Source organism: Hirsutella rhossiliensis, assembly GCF_020360975.1.
Source record: "Hirsutella rhossiliensis strain HR02 chromosome Unknown scaffold00008, whole genome shotgun sequence".
NCBI classification, from domain to species: Eukaryota; Fungi; Ascomycota; class Sordariomycetes; order Hypocreales; family Ophiocordycipitaceae; genus Hirsutella; species Hirsutella rhossiliensis.
This window is the reverse complement of record NW_025408674.1, coordinates 2,384,696-2,402,201: the sequence shown is the minus strand read 5'-3', so window position 1 is coordinate 2,402,201 and position 17,506 is coordinate 2,384,696. Positions and strand designations below refer to the sequence as shown.

General features: G+C 60.0%; 4 protein-coding genes across 4 annotated transcripts; 1 reads left to right on the top strand and 3 right to left on the bottom strand.

Annotated features, from left to right (window-relative positions):
* Window positions 1-286: 286 nt before the first annotated feature.
* Window positions 287-1,330, bottom strand: HRG_07614 (transport and golgi organization domain-containing protein; the record flags this gene model as incomplete). The annotated part of the gene is made up of 1 exon (XM_044866085.1): window positions 287-1,330. One exon carries the CDS (start codon window positions 1,328-1,330, stop codon window positions 287-289), a length of 1,044 nt encoding a protein of 347 aa, XP_044719049.1.
* A 3,994-nt stretch (window positions 1,331-5,324) lies between these two features.
* Window positions 5,325-9,740, bottom strand: HRG_07613 (ABC-2 type transporter domain-containing protein; the record flags this gene model as incomplete). Its single annotated transcript, XM_044866084.1, has 1 exon — window positions 5,325-9,740. One exon carries the CDS (start codon window positions 9,738-9,740, stop codon window positions 5,325-5,327), a length of 4,416 nt encoding a protein of 1,471 aa, XP_044719048.1.
* Window positions 9,741-12,597: 2,857 nt separating this feature from the next.
* HRG_07612 (lysine methyltransferase domain-containing protein) lies at window positions 12,598-13,782 on the bottom strand (the record flags this gene model as incomplete). The annotated part of the gene is made up of 1 exon (XM_044866083.1): window positions 12,598-13,782. One exon carries the CDS (start codon window positions 13,780-13,782, stop codon window positions 12,598-12,600), a length of 1,185 nt encoding a protein of 394 aa, XP_044719047.1.
* Window positions 13,783-14,458: 676 nt separating this feature from the next.
* HRG_07611 (cytidine and deoxycytidylate deaminase domain-containing protein) lies at window positions 14,459-15,121 on the top strand (the record flags this gene model as incomplete). The annotated part of the gene is made up of 1 exon (XM_044866082.1): window positions 14,459-15,121. One exon carries the CDS (start codon window positions 14,459-14,461, stop codon window positions 15,119-15,121), a length of 663 nt encoding a protein of 220 aa, XP_044719046.1.
* Window positions 15,122-17,506: the final 2,385 nt, after the last annotated feature.

Sequence of the window (17,506 nt, the reverse complement as noted above, 5' to 3'; positions counted from 1 at the left end):
CTTCGGGGGTTGCCATAGGAGAGCCACAGGGCTCGTGAACAGCTGGCAGAGTTGATGTGGCAACCGGGGACAAGTGAATCCGCTCTGCCTCATGGTTTCTCCCTGTTCTCTGTATAAAGCAGCTATTCACTTTACCGTGCATCTGCCATCTTGGCCCCAAGATATTCCATGCCAAGTACCTCCAGAGTGTGTCTATCGCCATGTCACGCCCCCTCCTTCTTCCTCGCCGACGCCTTTCCTCCTCTCCCATCACCACCACCGGACTCCGCGACCCCGACCTCCTCTCTCACTCGTCCCAGCCGTCAATCTCGAAGCGAAACACAACATCGCCCTGTCCTCTGGGAATCTCGTTGCCGTTGCTGTCCCACAGAGCTCGCTCGACCAAGGTGACATGGCCGTCCCAGTCCACCAGCAGCACCGTCTGCCGCTGCGTCCCGTACATGCCCGTCTCGAACGCAGCGATGGTCTCGGGGCTCGGATTCGCGTCGGGCCGCTGCTCAGCTAAGAGCGCCTCGACGGCCTTGCCATCGCCCGTCAGCGCGGCCCAGTCGCCGCGGCCCTTGGTTGTGGCCTCGCGCATGGCCTGACGATGGGCCTCGTCTCCAATGGCGGGCACGAAGATGGTGTGCTTGAGCTGGCTGACGTATTCCTCGAAGCCCATCTCGGGAGCTCGCAAAGGCAGCGTATCTGTGTCGAGGATGGAGAACAGTCTGGCGATGAGTTCTTGTTGGCCGGCCTTGGCATCGGCTGCCTCGGACACGACCTGGCTCAAGAGATGCTTGCCCGTCTTGACCTTCGGCCACTCGTCGGGGTCGTCAAAGACGGTGTTGCTGAGCCCCCACGTCTCCCCCCGTTCCAGGCCGACGAGGGGAACGTCGTCGGCCTGCCGGGCCCGGTTGCTCACAATGGCGATGCCGCCGCCCTTCTTCCTCAGCTTGCCGCTGACCATTGAAAAGCCGCCGACGCCCGCGACACCTCCGTCCTTGACGAGCTGGTGCACGCCCTCCTTGATGCCGCCGTCGGCCATGCCTCCGAGCCAAGCCGTCACCATACGGCCTCTGCTCCTGATGCCGTGCACGGGATGGCCGACATCGTGCAGGTCGAGCTCTCGATAGTTGGTCAGGACGGCCAGCGTGCCACCTCTCGAGATGCCGAACCAGGTTCCCTTCTCCGCCCTCTGGAGGTCGCGCGCCGAGAGCACCTCATCGCCCGACGTCGGGTGTTTCCACCAGCTCGGCCTCGACGTTGGGCGCAGAATGTACTCGTCGCGGTTGTCGATGAGGATGAGCGAATAGCCCGGATGAGCCGTGGTGAACAATACAATGCACATTTTGTTTGACGACTCGACGAGTGGGCAGCGGCCACAAGCAGCGTGCGGCGGTCGGATATATAACTCTTTGGAGGCTCAGCGGAAACTGTAAAGTGGGTGGACGACAAGACTGCCAATCATAACGACGCAGTTGGGTTGAAGCCAAGCGGTTCAGCTCATGGCTCCCAATGCTCCTCAGGCTCGTCGTCTGATTTCTGGCATGAATATGCGCCATGAGCCGACCACTCACAGCTCCGGGGAGGGCATCCGTCTCGACCCGTCTTATTAATAATCCCGCCTGAGGCCCATGCGCTAACTCTAGAAGGCATGAGCGCATGACGGCGCGTTATTCTCGACCCATGAACCGTTCGATATCATCTCTTCCCATGGTGCTGATCAAACGAAGCAGTCGCGGGAACCGTCCGCCCGTCGGAGCCGCTAGAATCGCGCCGGCAGTTCCCAGTACCAGTGGGTGCGGAGTCGCAGCGATGGCGGCTTCGAACCACAAGGAAGCGGCCATAGTTATCGGCTTCGCACGTATTTAGTCCAAAGCAGCGTAGCCCAGCAGATCACGGTACTAGCCTGCCAAGGGCCAGTCGTGGGTCTATATCACTAGTTATGCAGTCCTTGCGTTGAGAGGACTGTGTAGATTGCGCTGTCCTTCCTGAAAGAGGGGATTCGTGGGCGTGACTATTTATATAATAATCATTTATCTATTTAGTACCTTGCTAAGAAGTAGACGAATAGGTAAGAGGTATACTGCCGAAAGTAGTAAGTATGCTTATAAGAAGCTAGAAATGGCCCTGTCGGTAGCAAGAGCAGGTGCAGCGCCATGATTTCTCACCAACCACTTCGTTCACGCTGTAAATCAGAAATGCATATAGCAATTACGCATGGAGTTTCCATTGGTCCTTTGTGATGCATAGTTTAATATGGCTTCTAATCGGTTTCAAGAGTAGAGTATGCTAAGGACTGTACGTATGACGAAATGAAATCCTTGTCTCTAAAGGACGGAATCAGGGGTAAGTAGACGGAGTCAACAGTTATTTAGCAGGGCGATGGTATTATGCGAGAACACTTACGGAGTACTCAGATAAAATGTTCAGTCAGGGCTCTAACTTATTCAACTTCCAAAAACTCTCCAATCTTGCCGATCGCCTGTTCATCTCCTTCCACTATATCGGCCAACTTTGCATCCACCCAGCCATTGGTCCAGCCACCCCCAAAGTCAATCAGCTAAGCATTGTCTCGTTCGTCGATAACAACGTTGCTGGCCTTCCCATCACCCTACATTGTCCCTCTGGCGTGCAAGGCGTGGACTGCCTCGCGGATCTGCCCAATCCACTTTTGCCTCCGCTGGGCTGGTATCGCAGGAACGTCTATATCCCGAAGCCGACGTCCCGGGACCCATTCCCGAAGGAACCCGACAACGCGGCCCGTATCTGCGTGCCGGACATAGCCCATAAGCTGCGGGATACGTATCAAAGTGTCGCGCTCGGGTGGTGGAAACTTGCGTACTTCCTATAGGCATTCCAGCTCTCGCCCCACGCTAGTGCCAATCAATCCACCTATACCTCGGCGAGCCTTGCAGAACATCTCGTTGCCATCGACCAGGACCCGACTAGCAGTGTGCTCACCGCCTTGTGCGAATATCTCCATAGTGAGGATTGCCTTCGTCGAGCAGCAAGGAAGGGTAGCGTCGATGCCTAACTTATCGTCCTCGGCGCTATCATAGCCTGTCTTATACGCAGAAAGGGTATAAGCTTCGCTTAGTTCGATAGGGACAATGACAGCCTTGCCGCAAAGGTCTAGAAGCTGGAAATAGAGTGTCGCGGGGTATATGGTAGAGTGTAGATCTCGCGCCGAATTAAGCTTATGTGGAGCGTCGCTTGAGCTCTGAAGATTGGCCGGCCTACATCCAAAATAACTCCCAGTATCTGGTCCTCAAGCTCCTCGTACTCGTCGTCGTCCACGTCGTCGGAGGCAGCGCGACCTAGAAGATAGATAAGGCGGTCTTGGGTCGAGCACTAATCTCGATCGCGGGTTAAAGAGCTAGGAAAGATAGATACGGTGATTCGCTGGCCATTGAAGTTGAAAATGATGTCTGCACCATCTCCATCGCCCCCATGGATCTAAAGAACGGCGACCCTGCAAAGCTCACCTAATTCGTCTATTGTGAGTGTCTCTCTCTCTGAAATCACAGGGAAGCGTTAGAGGACTTAAAAGTTCGCGCTGATGAGGGAGACTGGCTAAGGCTGTGGAAGAAGCGGCCATGTGAATGGAGGGGAAAGTGCTTTGGTGCCCGCGGTTTCTAATTCGGAACACGGAAGAGCTGTGAACCGGCTTAAAGCGCGCGGCTAGGAAGTCCCACATTCGCCCGCTGCCTAGCAGCCAATTGATATCCACCTCGGAGGACATGACGCAAGTGGTTGAACCAGCTAGCGCTGTGGCCGGGGCGGAATCGACGGATACGTACCGGAGCTCAGAGTATCCATGACAGAGGCAGATTCTCTATATGCAGAGCTATTATTGATGGCGTCTAACGCGACCGTTTATGCGACCGAGATTGTGAGGAGCCAACAGTACGTCCCATATTCTATTCTTAAATTCATCATATATAAGATAGATCAAACTATTGAGGATCAATGCTACCAGCATACAAAATTTTACTCTCTGCCCGACTCTCCTTGCCTATCCTGAAATATTTTTTAGTCCAAAATGTGCCATAACACTACAATCATCCATCGCTGTGGCCGACATACCAGTCGCGAAATTGTCCACTGCCCCCCTCCTCATCGAGCGAGCATGAGCAGCCGGGTGGGCGGCCGGGTGGGGACGGCTTGGAGCTGGACCAAGCCTCAGTGAAAGAAGGCCGAGCCAGCAGGCGACCTCCTCCTGCTGAGTAGGGGGACGACGAAGCGGCGGCGGCCCGCCACGCGATCGAAGAGGAGCTCGCCGCCAATGAAGACGCTCTTAAGAGGGTTCGAAGTACCGGCAACTATGCATTAGGCTTCCATCACCCAAGTTATGTCGAGGAAGCGCTCGGAAGTGGCGCCAGGAAACATGAGACTCGCCAGATTCCCTGCTTGCAAATCCGAAGACCACATGACCAACCTGATCCTTGCCCAGGAAATAGATTTGACGAGTCGAGAAATTAGAAACAAATGCGCTCTCTGGGTTAGTTCTGGCGTTGTTCACGCTAGATTGACCTCGGTCTTGGGAGCAGCTCGTTCTGAGTTGAACAGAGGCGAAGATGCAGGGGCTTGAGCAATGAAATCAAAACATGTTTCGGATGGGCTTAAGCCATGTTTTCAAGCAAAGACAGGTCTACAAGTTGAAACTATCATTGGCTCTCGCTGCTAGACCCTAAAGCCGTGCATACTTAACAGCCAAGTCAAGTCGCTCGAAATGACGATTCGTTGAGGGAGACTCAACTGAGTCAACGCACCAGACCCGACATTGCAAATCACACGCCCGCAAAGCTCTTGAAGCGCAGATGGGGAAGCCCAATATGCCATTGAACGACTCGAAGTGACTGTTGTTTAGTCTTGATAATTAATTTATTCATTATTTTTAGTTTCTGAACAACTTGCTGGCTTGCCGGGTATGAATGACGTGGATCTCGTCAGCCCCCAAAAGGTTCAACGTGCGTCGCAAAATGCACTCCAGCTTGAATCCCCACGATTGTAACAGTTTCTGACATCCCACGTCGAATGTCTGATTTCAACGTGGTGTGGAAAGAGACAAAAACATTTTGTGTAGCCTCAATTTAGATCGCTTTTCGACAATGGAGAGCAAGGGGCGTCTCGCGTGGTCCCTAAGCATACCGTCCCTGGCTCTATCCTCCTGTGGAGGTCACGGTGCAGTCGCAGTCTCGGATATTTTGCCACTTATCTCTTATTGAAATTCAGAAACCGGCACTATGTTTTGTCGTTGTCAGCGTCATGGTACGAGGAGTGAGTAGGAGATGGCATAACGGACACACCGAGGGCATGAGGGCAACTGGTTTACGAGCTCAGGGGGAGATGGTACTAACCGCCGAGAATAGAATGACAAGATTGCTTCCGATAAACGCAATGTATATGCCGAGATCGCGCCAGCGGTTCGAGAAGGACATGTTGAGAGGCTGGTAGAACTCATCACCGACCCGGTAGGCGCAGTACTCGCAGTTCTGGGTGGCATTGCTGACGAGGTAGCCCGGGCCGCCTCGGGCAAAAAAGGGCTCCATGTACTGGCCGCAAGACGTGCCGTTGGGTGCGGTGAAGACGCTGAGCTCATGGGGCTGACAGCGAACGGGCAGCTCGTGGAGGGCGGTGGTGACCATGCCACCGATGAGGCGGGTGAAGGGGTCGAGCTGGTAGAGCCAGGCTCGCCAGAAGTCGGGCATCCGAGGGGCCGGGATTGTGACGCCGCAGAAGAGGGCGAAGATGATGATGATGAAGGGGTTTAACTGGGCCGAGATGTGTGGCGAGGGCGTCAGCGAGGCGAGACACTGGCCGAGGGTGACGGCGAAGACCTCGGTGGTGAGCACCATGAAGAATTGATACCCGGCGCGGGACGGGGTGGCGGGCAGGCCCGGCATGAAGTAGATGCAGACGAAGAAGACGACGGCGCAGAGGATCGAGTAGGGCATCTCTGCAGCGACCATGGCCGTGGCAAAGGTCATGGGCGAGTACATCTTGGACGAGGCCTCGCGGAAGAAGAGAGCGCGCTTGATGTGGAACATGACCTCGACCTGACTGATGATGAGGGCGGGCAGGACCGTGACCTGGAACATGACGAAGACGGTGTACTGGAGCGAGGCGCGCGAGTCGTCGAGGTTGAGGTAGGTGAGGCCGCTGATGAAGGCGACGGCAAAGTGGTTGAAGAGGCGGGTAAAGAGGTAGTTGGGCGAACGCCAGTAGGCGCGGAACATGCGCCGGCAGACGACGCGGAGCTGGTGAAGGGGCGGCGACGCGTACTCGCGCTCGGCCTTGACCTCGGAGCCGGGAGACGGCGAGCCGGCGGCCCTCCTCTCGCCCTTCATGCGGGCGATGGCATCGATGGCGGCGGTGCGCTCAGGGCTCTCGTCCCAGATGTCGGCCCAGTCGCGGTTGCCGACACGGGGGTTGCTGCCGGCGCCGATGGCCTCGAGCATGAACTCGGCCACGTTGTCCGTGGGCGCGGCCTCGGCGCCGTGGCGCCTCAGATAGTCGCGCAGGATGGCGGCGTCGGGCCCGATGTCGCCAAAGTAGACGGTGCGGCCGCCGCGCTCGAGCAGCAGCAGGCGGTCGAACATGTCGAAGAGGGCGGCGTTGGGCTGGTGGATGGTGCAGAGGATGGCCTGGCCGGCGGCGGCCAGCTTCTTGAGGAAGCGCACAATGTTGAAGGCGCTCTGGCTGTCGAGGCCCGACGTCGGCTCGTCGAGGAAGAGCAGCAGCTCGGGCTTGGCCGCCAGCTCGATGCCAATGGTGACGCGCTTCTGCTGCTCGACAGTCAGGCCGGCCTCGGCGGAGCCGATGATGCAGTCGGCCAGCGGCTCCATCTCGAGCAGCGCGATGATCTCCTCGACGTAGGCGTGCCGCTCCGCCAGGGGCGTCTCGTAGGGCTGGCGCAGCTCGGCCGAGAAGCGCAGGGCCTCGCGCACCGTCTGCGTCGGCTCGTGCAGGTCGAGCTGCTCGGCGTACGACGTGGAACGCTGGAACTGCTTGCCCGGCAGGGCGCCGTCGACGAGGACGCGGCCGCCGATGACGCCGATGTTCTTGCGCGCCGCCAGCACGTCGAGCAGCGTCGTCTTGCCCGCGCCCGAGGCGCCCATCAGCGCCGTCAGCTCGCCCGGCCGCACGTAGCCGTACACGTCGCGCAGCAGGCGCCGCGAGCCGCCGGCCACGGGCACGTCGTAGCTGAGCTCCTCCCACGTCAGGATGCTCTCGGAGCGGACGCGGAGATCGGAGCCCGTCTCGTCGGACCGGTCCTGGCGCCTGGCCTCGCGCCGCTCCAGCAGTTTCTCGTTGAGCTCGCGCCGCTCCCGGTTGGGCGGCTGGTAGACCTTGAAGGTGTTGCCGCCCATGCCGAACTTGACGAGCTCGCCCAGGACGACGTTGAGGATGAGGAAGAAGACGATGATGGCGGCGACGATGGCCCAGTTGCGCCACAGGTCGCCCGGGTGGTAGGAGAAGCCGTTGGCCACGTAGTCGGACCCGGCCACAAACGTGGTGCCGGAGCGCGAGCCGGGCAGCGTGCAGACCTGGTGGTTGATGTCGTCGTAGCCGGGACCGGCGGGCACGAGCGAGTCGGCGGTGCAGGTCAGGTCGATGCGCTGGAACTCGTTCTGCATGAGAGAGCTGAAGATGAGGCCCAGGACGTTGACCCAGAAGATCCAGCGCAGCCAGGGCTTCTCGGACTGGTACTGGATGATGTAGCCCGAGGTGGTGACGAAGAGAGTGATGACAACGACGGCGAACTTGGTGGCGTAGTCGAAGTCGGGGCTCAGGCAGCCGATGATGCGGAAGACGAGCGTCATGGCGATGTTGCCGGAGAGGATCATGAGGTAAAAGGTGAAGAAGGCGCCGACGTCGCGGACCAGGCCCGTCATGAAGTAGACGATGACGGAGAAGACCATGATCTCGGAGGCGGCAAAGGCCTGGTCGACGATGATCTGGCCGATCCAGAGGGCCGAGGGCCGGTGGAAGGCGTAGGCCTTGTGCTTGTTGACGATGGCGCGGCCCAGCATGGCACCGGCGAGCTCGGAGAAGGCCTGGAAGGCGTTGAAGAGCAGGGCGACGAAGAGCAGGCCGCCCTTGCTGAAGGCGCTGGCCGACGTCTTGCCGAGGCCGAGGTAGAGGGTGCCGAGGACGACGGCGATGACGATGCTGCGGACCCAGGCCAGCGTCAGGTTGAAGCGGTCCTGCAGCTTGAGCGTGAACTGGCGCTTCATCAGGGCCCAGACCTGCAGGTGGAAGCCGACCTGGTAGACGGAGCGGCGCGAAGAGCCGCGCTTGCCCTCGCGCACGGCGGCGCGGAAGTCGTCGAGCTGGGCCGTCTGGGCGGCCAGCCCGGCGCGGTAGGCGGCCATGTCGGCGCCGAGGCGGGCGTGGTGGCCGGAGCGGCGGAAGGCGGCGGCCAGGGCGTCGGGCCCGTGCGGCGCGTCGGCCTCGGAGCGGCCGGGGGCGTAGCGGCGCTCGAACTCGTCGGTGCAGGCCGTCAGGTAGTCGGGCGTCGTCTGGCGCGGCAGATGGGCGAAGCCGAGGCCCTCGAAGTAGGCGCGGGCGTCGGCGGCCGGGCCGAAGTAGGCCTGGCGGCCGGCGTCGACGACCAGGACCTTGTCGAAGAGGCGGTACATGGTCTCCGAGGCCTGGTAGAGCGAGACAAACGTCGTCGTCTTGTACAGGTTGGTCAGGATGCGCAGCGACTTGATGAAGTCGAGGGCGGTGCTGGCGTCGAGGCCGCGCGTGCTGTTGTCCCACGACAGCACGCAGGCGCTGGTGATCATCATCTCGGCAATGGACACGCGCTTGCGCTCGCCGCCCGAGATGCCGCGCACAAAGTGGTCGCCGACGACGGTGCGGCGCGTGTGCTCGATGTTGAACATCTTGAGCAGCGTGCCGACGACGTGCGCCTTGAAGTCGGCCTTGGCCATGTGGCCCGGCCGCTTGGCCGCCATCTTGGTGTCGAGGGCGAAGCCGAGCGTCTGCTCGACCGTCAGCGTCGCGTGGTGCACGTCGTCCTCGGCGTTGTACACGGCCTCGCCGCGGTACCGCTCGAACTCGCGCGCCGTCAGGGGCCCGTACAGCACCTCGCCCGCCACGCTCGTGTAGCCGTGCCGCTGGTTGGCTATGGTCTTGAGGAACGTGGTGCAGCCGGAGCCGGGCTTGCCCAGCACCAGCACCATCTCGCCCGGCCGGCACACGCCCCGGAACTCGCTCAGCAGTGTCGCCTCGGCCGGCTTGCGGCCCAGCCCCAGCAGGCCCAGCAGCGGCGTCAGCACGTCGACGAAGTCGACAAAGGCGTCGGGGAACGTCTGCACGTAGTTGGTCGTCCCGCCCACGCCCCGGACCGTCAGCCCGTCCCAGTACACGCCCACGTGCTTGGGCCGGATCCCGGCCGCTTGCCCGGCGTCCAGGTCGCCGCGCAGGGCCGTCTCGAGGTCGAAGACGGAGCCATCGTCCGACGGCCCGTCCTCGTCGACGATGGCCTTCTCGACGCCGGCCCTTTCGACGCCGCCGCCCTTGGTGCCCCTGTCCCGGCGGCTCGCGCGCGAAACGCCCGTGAACTCGCGCTGCAGGTCGGCAAAGTCGGCCTCGGCCTGCTCCACTGAGATGCCGGTCCGCGGCCGCATCGGGCCGTCGCCGCGCGGCCCCTCGTCTCCCGCCGTCGTAGCTGTGTCGCGGGATGAGCGGCGGGAAGCCGACGGCTCGGCCGCCTCCGGTTGGTCGGTGAGCCGATCCGCCATGTTAGCGAGGAGGAAGCTCTGCCAAAGGTGGAGACAAGAAACTCCTTTGCCGTCCCGTCGCCCTTTCTCCTTTCCTTTCTTTTCCCTCCCCCGATCCTCTCCCTCCAAGTGGCACCGGGCTCGTGGGCTATGTTAAATCAGATAGGTTGGCCAAGGTCGTCGAGAGCAGTGATCGGCGCAGATGGAGACAAGGTGGTGTACGCTGCAGGATATGTGGAGCAGATGACCTTGCGTCGGTCAAGGACGTGGCGAGTCTCGAAAGGTTGAGTGACGGGGCTCACGTTGAGGAGAGCAAGAGTGATGGGGATATGTTGAAGCACGGATCAACAGGCCACTGAATGTCAGCGTCCAACAGCTTCCGGCAATGGAGGCGTAGGGCTCAAGACATGGGACGGAGGCTAAGGAGTCAGCTCCGCTTTGACAACCGTGTCGTTGTGGGCAAGGTCCAGCAAGAGGGAGAATGGCAAGAGCCAATGCGAGAAGAAAAGTCACGACGAGATGAGAAGAGAAAAGAGAGGTTATATGGTGCCATGCTGAGGCGACAGACATGTGGGAGGGGCTCGGTTAAGACCATGGTACATAACCACAGCAATACACAAGACCTAACAGGAGAAGAAGAGGGAGTGTGAGAGAAAACAGATCCTCAAGCTTCCATGCTGGGAAAGGCAAGGGAATTATGGGGCTCCGGGCAGGGTCCGTCCACGTCTCGGGAGGCAACTGGACACGGGACCAGCCAACAAGAGTCTCGGTGGTGCTATAGCCGATCCAGGTCATACATAGAGCGAGCGGCGGATTACCAAGCAGAAACGGCGGCGAGGACCGAGACGAAAGAGCTCTCTCCTCCCCACATGAGGCCGATGCGGGCCTGCACGGTGCATGAGCACCTGGTCGACGATCCACCCCGAGGGCGGGTGCCAACCAACCAAACGGCCAGCGAGTTGACGTGGCTGGCCGCCAAGACGGTCGGTCGATGGGCATAGCAGTTCCCATTGACAGCTGGCGTGGCCATTGAGGCTGCTCTGGCCGTCCCCCACCCTTCGCTTTGGCGCTTGCTTCCCAAGGCCTGAGCCCAAGCAGCTCCGAGGGGCGGGTCGCCTCTCTCGTATTTTCGAGCGGCCCCCGGAGATGTAGAGTTGTTGACAGCTGCCTCTCCCTCTGCTCGATCCACATACATGCGGGCTAATTGATCGCCAAAAGTCCCCCAGACAAGGCAAAATCCGGCTTATGCCTGAAATCTCCAAGACGCTTGCGCACAAGAGGAGTTCCACTCTCGCTGGCAGACCTCGGTATTCTGCCAGGGGCCTGAGACAAGTGGAGACGGTTTACCGATCGACTCACATCGACTCATTGTGTAAAGATTTTTTACCTGGGTCAACTTTGATGTCTCAAGGGGGGGGAAGATGCCCAGGAATTGGATAGCGGAGAAAAGCATGAAGCAGCAAGAGAAGAACGGATGATTAAGCCTTTTCCACCGCGTCTTCCGACTTTCAAGAGCATCGTGAGCAAAGAAACAACCATTCATCCACTCACTCGAGATGGATGTAGAAAGTGCAATGTTTTGCCCTTTTCCGGACTCGTGTAGGCCGGTCCCCCTCCGGCACGCACCGGCACGTTCGCCGACCCTCCCAAACCGGCGGCCACCACCTGTCCGCCGGAGATACGCTTCGGCCCTTGTGCGCCTTCGTCTGTGCGTGTGTCAGAGTGGTGCATCCCGCAAGACAGCCGTGGGTAGAGCCTTTGTCACGGCGGATATCCGCCAGCTAGTGGTGCAGGGTTTGGGCTCATCGGCCCACTGTCCCGGAAGCAAAGAAGACCGCTAGAACAGACCCAGCAAATTAGGAGAAGAGGCGGTGGGGAATGCATCTTTGAGTCATCCGGCAAGGCGGGCGGCAGAAGCTGCAACGCGCGCCGGTTCGATGCACCCGGGCCCGCTGCACTCACTCTATTCCTCCACTGCCGGGCAAACCAGATATTGACGGCGTCAAGCCAAGGTGGTATCGATGCCACAGAAGCCATACTTCCGTGCCTTTTGTGGTTGTCGGACATGGGCCGCTTCCCCTCGTCCCGGTAATTTTGACCACGTATCCCCGGCATGAGACTCTGCGCCGCGGCACCACTTCCCGTCTCTTCTCCAAAGACCGCTTTGTGAATCATCGTGCCCACAATACTCGAGCGTTTCCCTCCATCCTGCCGCCATGCTTCAGCGCTGTCATGTAGAAGGCGCGCATAGCGGGAGTAGCCTCAGCGGCTACTCGCGGCCGTGGCCAAGACACGCTCGCTCGATGGCCTGTCATCAACGTCTTCATGTCTCGAAAACGGCCGGCTCCTTCTGAGCTACTCGGTGGCAGATCGGCCTTGAAGCCGGCATTGAGCAAGTGTTGCGCGTGGGTAAGCAGACGCCCGTGGCCGTTGCACAGACACGCGCCTTGCCGACAGATAGTCGGCGAGCCAGCCACGCGGTTCGGCACAGCTTATTAGTCTCCCGCTACGACGGCTCGAGGCAAGCGAACGCCTCCTGTCCCCTTGCCGTTGACTCTTTGCTCGGCATCGCTCGGAGGAATCACCGCATTTGCCAAAAACAGCGAACCACCACCTCGGCTCTTCATCGCTCAGACTCGCCATGACCAACGATCGCGAAATGAAGATGCACGGTTTCTTGATGCAGGGCGAAAGCCGGAATTTGTACGCCTTGCCGTGGCGCGAACGGATGCGCAGGCCGTGATACCTTGGACGCGCCTCTGCCCCTTACAGCCTGCCAGTACCATATACACGCCGCGGTTGAAGGAGACAACACGAGAGAGGGGAGCCCGGAGAGCGACAAATTGAGTGCCTCGGATCCGTCCAGCGCGGCCTTCGTTCATTTCTTCTCGAAAAGGTACATGTCAATGGACTGGCTCTCCCTTCCCAAGACCGGCAGCGGCAACGTCTGCGCCGCCAGCCTCTTCCAGCCGTCGCGCGCCAACAGGTCCCAGGCGACTTGCTCGGAAGAGTGGCGCTGTTTGGTCGCCAGGAACACCTTTGTCGAAAAGGCCTCGCCGCCAGCTTGCCCGACGCTGTGCGCGTGCACGGCCGACAGTGTCGCCACCAAAGCCGGCAGCGTGTCGGTGTTGTAGGTGCAGTCGCTGAGCATGACCAGGTCCCAGCGCCGGCGCTGCAGGAGTGGCCCAAAGCGGCCGTGTCTGCCGTCTTCCCAGTCCAGGTTCTCGTAGAGCAGGTTGGCGCGGCCGGACTGGTTGCGCTCGACGAGGCCGACGTTGGTCCGCGCCCGATTCTCGGCGTCGGCGAGGTCCGTCATGAGAATGGTGCAGTCTCCGGCGGCGGGCGGGAAGACGGCGGCCAGGCCTGCGCCGAGGATGCCGACTCCGCAGCCTAGTTCCAGGATGTTGATGGTCTTGCTCGCGCCAAACATGCGCTCCAGGGCATCCATGCACGGCTGCTGGCCCGGCTCGTAGCTTGGAGACCGGAAGATGGCTGCTATGGCGGCTAGCACAACGGGGCTGGCGTCCCAGATGTGACGGGCGATGCTCTCGCCCAACTCCTCCTCCAGCTCGAGATAGTCGGGTGGCTCCAACGGTCCGTTTAGACGAAGTTTGCGCGTGCAAAGGTCGTCCTCAGCCTCATGCTCTCTAAGCACCACCCAAACCGGCATCACCAAGCCCTTGTCGCCGCCCCCAGAAGCGTGCTCGGTCGAGGAAGCCAAGATGTCGCGCAGCGCATCCGCCGAAAAGGGCGGCGCCGGACCGACGCATAATTCAACGCGGTCCCCAGATGCCAGCGCCGCCACCACGGCCGGCGGGAGGTCCAAGATGGGCTTGGCGACGCGATCTCCCGGCCGCCATTGAAGCTTTCCGCTACTTGCCAGCTTGTGCGTCGAGGTGCCTGACGACGAAGTTACGACGGCGCTGGCCATCAGCTCGATGGCTTCTTCCGGGTGCAGCAACGAGTCGCCGAGGTCGGTGGTGACGGCCAGGACGAGCGAGATCTGGGTGGCTCGTCTCAAGTGAACGAGCTTGGGGGCCCGTAGGAGCCGCACGTAATGCATGCTCGCGGAGACGGGTAGAGGAAGACGGAAAACGAGAGGAAGTTCGCTACTGCAAGATCTGGGTCAAGATACCGGCCGGCGCCCGATCCAGCGAGGGGCTGTCTTTAATGATTGGAAGAGAGCGTTGGGCATGTCCACATATAGAGAAGTGTTTCGTCAATGCGTCGCTTGCCAAGTGGAAGCTGGCAACTGAAGGCTTGACGATGAATTCTCTGCCAATAAATCTCGAATCTCGCCCACCCAGCTATCTGTTGCTTAGTCATCCATCATTCCCTCGCACTTCATTCATACACTACCTGTAATTTGTCTTGGGTATCAAGTGAACGCCTATGGCATAAGTCACCCTTGAGCCATCTTGTTATGTCCCGGGCGGGAAATCGTTGGCCAGCATTGTCAAGACGAGCTACCGTATTTGGCGGGGAACCGGCAGCGGCCCGGCGATGTGCGGGGCCCGCCGGGTACGAGCGGCCGATGCCGGGTGGAAACATGCCGGCCCCGCCCGACTTTAACCCCCTTTATCACACCATTCTGCATATCGCTCGCCGCCATTTGCTGTTTCTGAGTTTCATATCATTACTGGTCCCTCGACTCTCCAGCAAGTGGCAAGGAATCCGATAGTATCCACAACATCGGCACGGAATATAACGACTCATATCCGACCCTCCCCCGAGCCAAGATGGCCCCGCCGCCAGAATCTCCTTCAGCGCTGCTCTCGGCCATTCTCAAGCTCATCCAAGGCACCATCGTGCCCCTTACACGCGAGGGTGTCGCCTCCGGGTCCAAGGTCTTCGGCGCCGCCGTCCTCGCCCGCTCCGACCTGCGGCCCCTCAGCGTGGCCACCAATAACGAGCGCCTCTCGCCCCTGCTGCACGGCGAAGTCAACTGCATCCAGCGCTTCTTCACCGTCGACTTTCCCGACCCGGCCGCTCGCCCGGACCCGCGCCGCGACTGCCTCTTCTTCGCCACCCACGAGCCCTGTAGCCTATGCCTCAGCGCCATCGCCTGGGCCGGCTTCGGCGAATTTTACTACCTCTTCACCCACGACGATAGCCGCAGTCTCTTCTCCATCCCCCACGACATTGATATCCTGCACGAGGTGTTTTGCGTCCGCGCCGGCGAGACGGACGGGCGGCTAGAGGGGCGCCCACTCTATAATCGCTCTAACAAGTTCTTCGAGGGCCACTCGCTCGCCGACATCGTTGTCGGCATCGACGACCAGGCAGAGCGGCAGGGGTGGTTAAACGAGATCCAGCACGTCAAGAACATGTACAGTTCCCTGAATCAGACGTACCAGGAAGTCAAGAGCGCGGGCATGGAAACCTCGAGCGTGTGGAAATGAGCCCTCGGTCGAGTTGCCGAGGCCGAGGCCGGGTTAAAGATGCGGCTCTAATGTGGCTGCGACACAACGTTTCGAGCTTGAATCCGCCAGAAAACTCCGTACGAAAAAGGGCTAGACGAAGGTTTGTGCCTGACGTTGGCTCGTCTGCTCCCTCGCATTGAGCCCCCGACGCGTCGGGCCAGAACTACTCGAGAGCAGATATCGCACGGCAGCACCCACCTCGAGGCGGAAGTAAAGAACGAAAGCCTCATCCACCATACCAATCATTTCAACCATGGAGTTAGCGTATCTGTTTCTGCCATTTCACGCCCGCACATACCCGGCTCCTCGTGGTGATGGACGGACTTGAGCGTCTCTGGCGCAAGTCAGGGCAGCATTGTGTTGATTTCAATTCGCGAACTCATACGAGCAGACTTTCTCACTAATCACGCCTCTCGCCGTGTATTTCGAACTCCTCTCCCCCAACACCGCGTCTGCACCTACCTGGTCGCGCCCAAACCTGCATGCGCTGCCTCTGCCCCCATCGGCCCCCGCGCCGGCCCCCGCGCCGGCCCCCGCGCCGGCCCCACACCACATGCACCAGCCGAGGCCGGGCCCTGCCCAACCCCTCCTGGCCCGAACGGATGGTCCAGCTCGAGACGAAGGGCGCGGGGGCGTAGTTTCTGCCTTCGGTAAGCCCTGCATGGGCAGCGGTGCTTGTCGGCGAACCGCGGGCCTGCGCGGGGAAGGCCTGCCCGACGTATCCGAAGCCACATTTCCGGGGATGCTGGAGGTTGGTCCGGGCTCGGGGAGATTCCGGAGGTGCCGGCTTATGTTTTCAGACTCCCCGAGTCCCGGTGACCAATCACGGCTGAATCTACTGCGATGTGTGAGCCAAAGGGATACTCGTCGTTCGTCGTTCACACTTGTCGTCATGTCGTTCATTTCGAGGTCCATCCTCCTTTCATCCTTGGATCCGTCTAGAAGCTGTGTACAGACGAAAACAGGAGCAAAGCCGGAAAGAAGCGATGTTACCCAAGTTTGCCACCCTCGTTCTTCCTCGTTAGAATCTTTCGCAGAGTTGATGCTTGGAAAACAATTTTCCCTTCCCTTCCCTCCCACCTCCATCCAACGTTTTCGTTGGACGAGCAATCAATATCCAGGGTAAGCCAGTCTTGTACCTTTTTTGCCGCGGCCGCCGGAGGGTTACCATTGCATCCCCATCCACACGCATGCATATGCAATACTGTCCCGCAGCAACGAGCGCAAAGGCCTGGACGAGACAGCATTCAGGCGGGGTCTGGTGGTTGGCTGGCTGGACGTGTGAGTGAGTGATGGTGGGTGGGCAGCATCATCATCATCATCCACTCAATGACCAGCCCAATGCGTCGAAGGGCTGCCTTCGTCGCTCTCGCCGTCCATCCCCCTGCATCGGGCCTCACCCTCCCCGTCTCGCGGGGTCACAAGTGGACGCAGCCTTAATTACTGGCCAGTGCTCGGGCTGCATGACATGGCAGGGCTCGCAAGCAAGGCAACGAAAACGTGCGAAAAGGCGACGGTGCATGATGCGAGCCGGCTGGGTCCCTTGCTTGCACCGCAGAACGAAAATGTCCTTCTCCGCATCAGCATCCAATGACGTTGCCAACGCCCACTCGCAAGCCTCTCTCTCACTGTCACAGGCCCCTCGGCACCGAAAATGATTCCGTGGCGAAGAGCCGCAGGTTCCGAGGCAGTTGTACTTCCTGTCTCGAAGCTTTATTTTTATCCGTCGCAAAGATGCTTGAGACTTGGCTGGGAGTAGTCTCGCACGTGGTCCTCATCACACTGCGTCGCCCCCCTCATCCCCTCCCTGTCACACACGCACACCCTCTCTCCCTTGCTAAGGCTAGACCTCAGACCACCTGTTCGAGAAGCACTGTGCGGCTGGGACGAGGAGGAGTAGGAGGAGGGAAAGGATGATCTTGGCAGGTGGTTTCACGAGGTGGGCGCAACAAGGCTGCCAACCGCTTACTTCTCTCCTATTCCTCCCCACGTCCGAGGTCCGAACGGAGGGGAGGGGGGTTTCTCACCTTCGCATCGGCGCATTCGATCTCCGCGGCTGAGAAGAACAAAAGCAGCCGACAGAGTCACGGCCGAGGACTTGAAGTAGGAGGGGCAGAGTGTCAGGAAGGTGGCTGCATCAGGGCGCCTTTCTTCACTTTGCCGATGAACTCTACCAGGAGGTATCTGATCCCCAGCAACGACGTCTTTCGTTCACCGAGGTGGCTGGGACGAGGGCGCAAAGGAGGGGTATCACAGAATCTCAGCTCACAACTCGTCTCTCTTGCCGATGAGGGATAATAGATCATGTACGGTACAGGGGCTGGGCTGCACGCGACGGGGCACTTGATTGGCGAGATGGAAGTC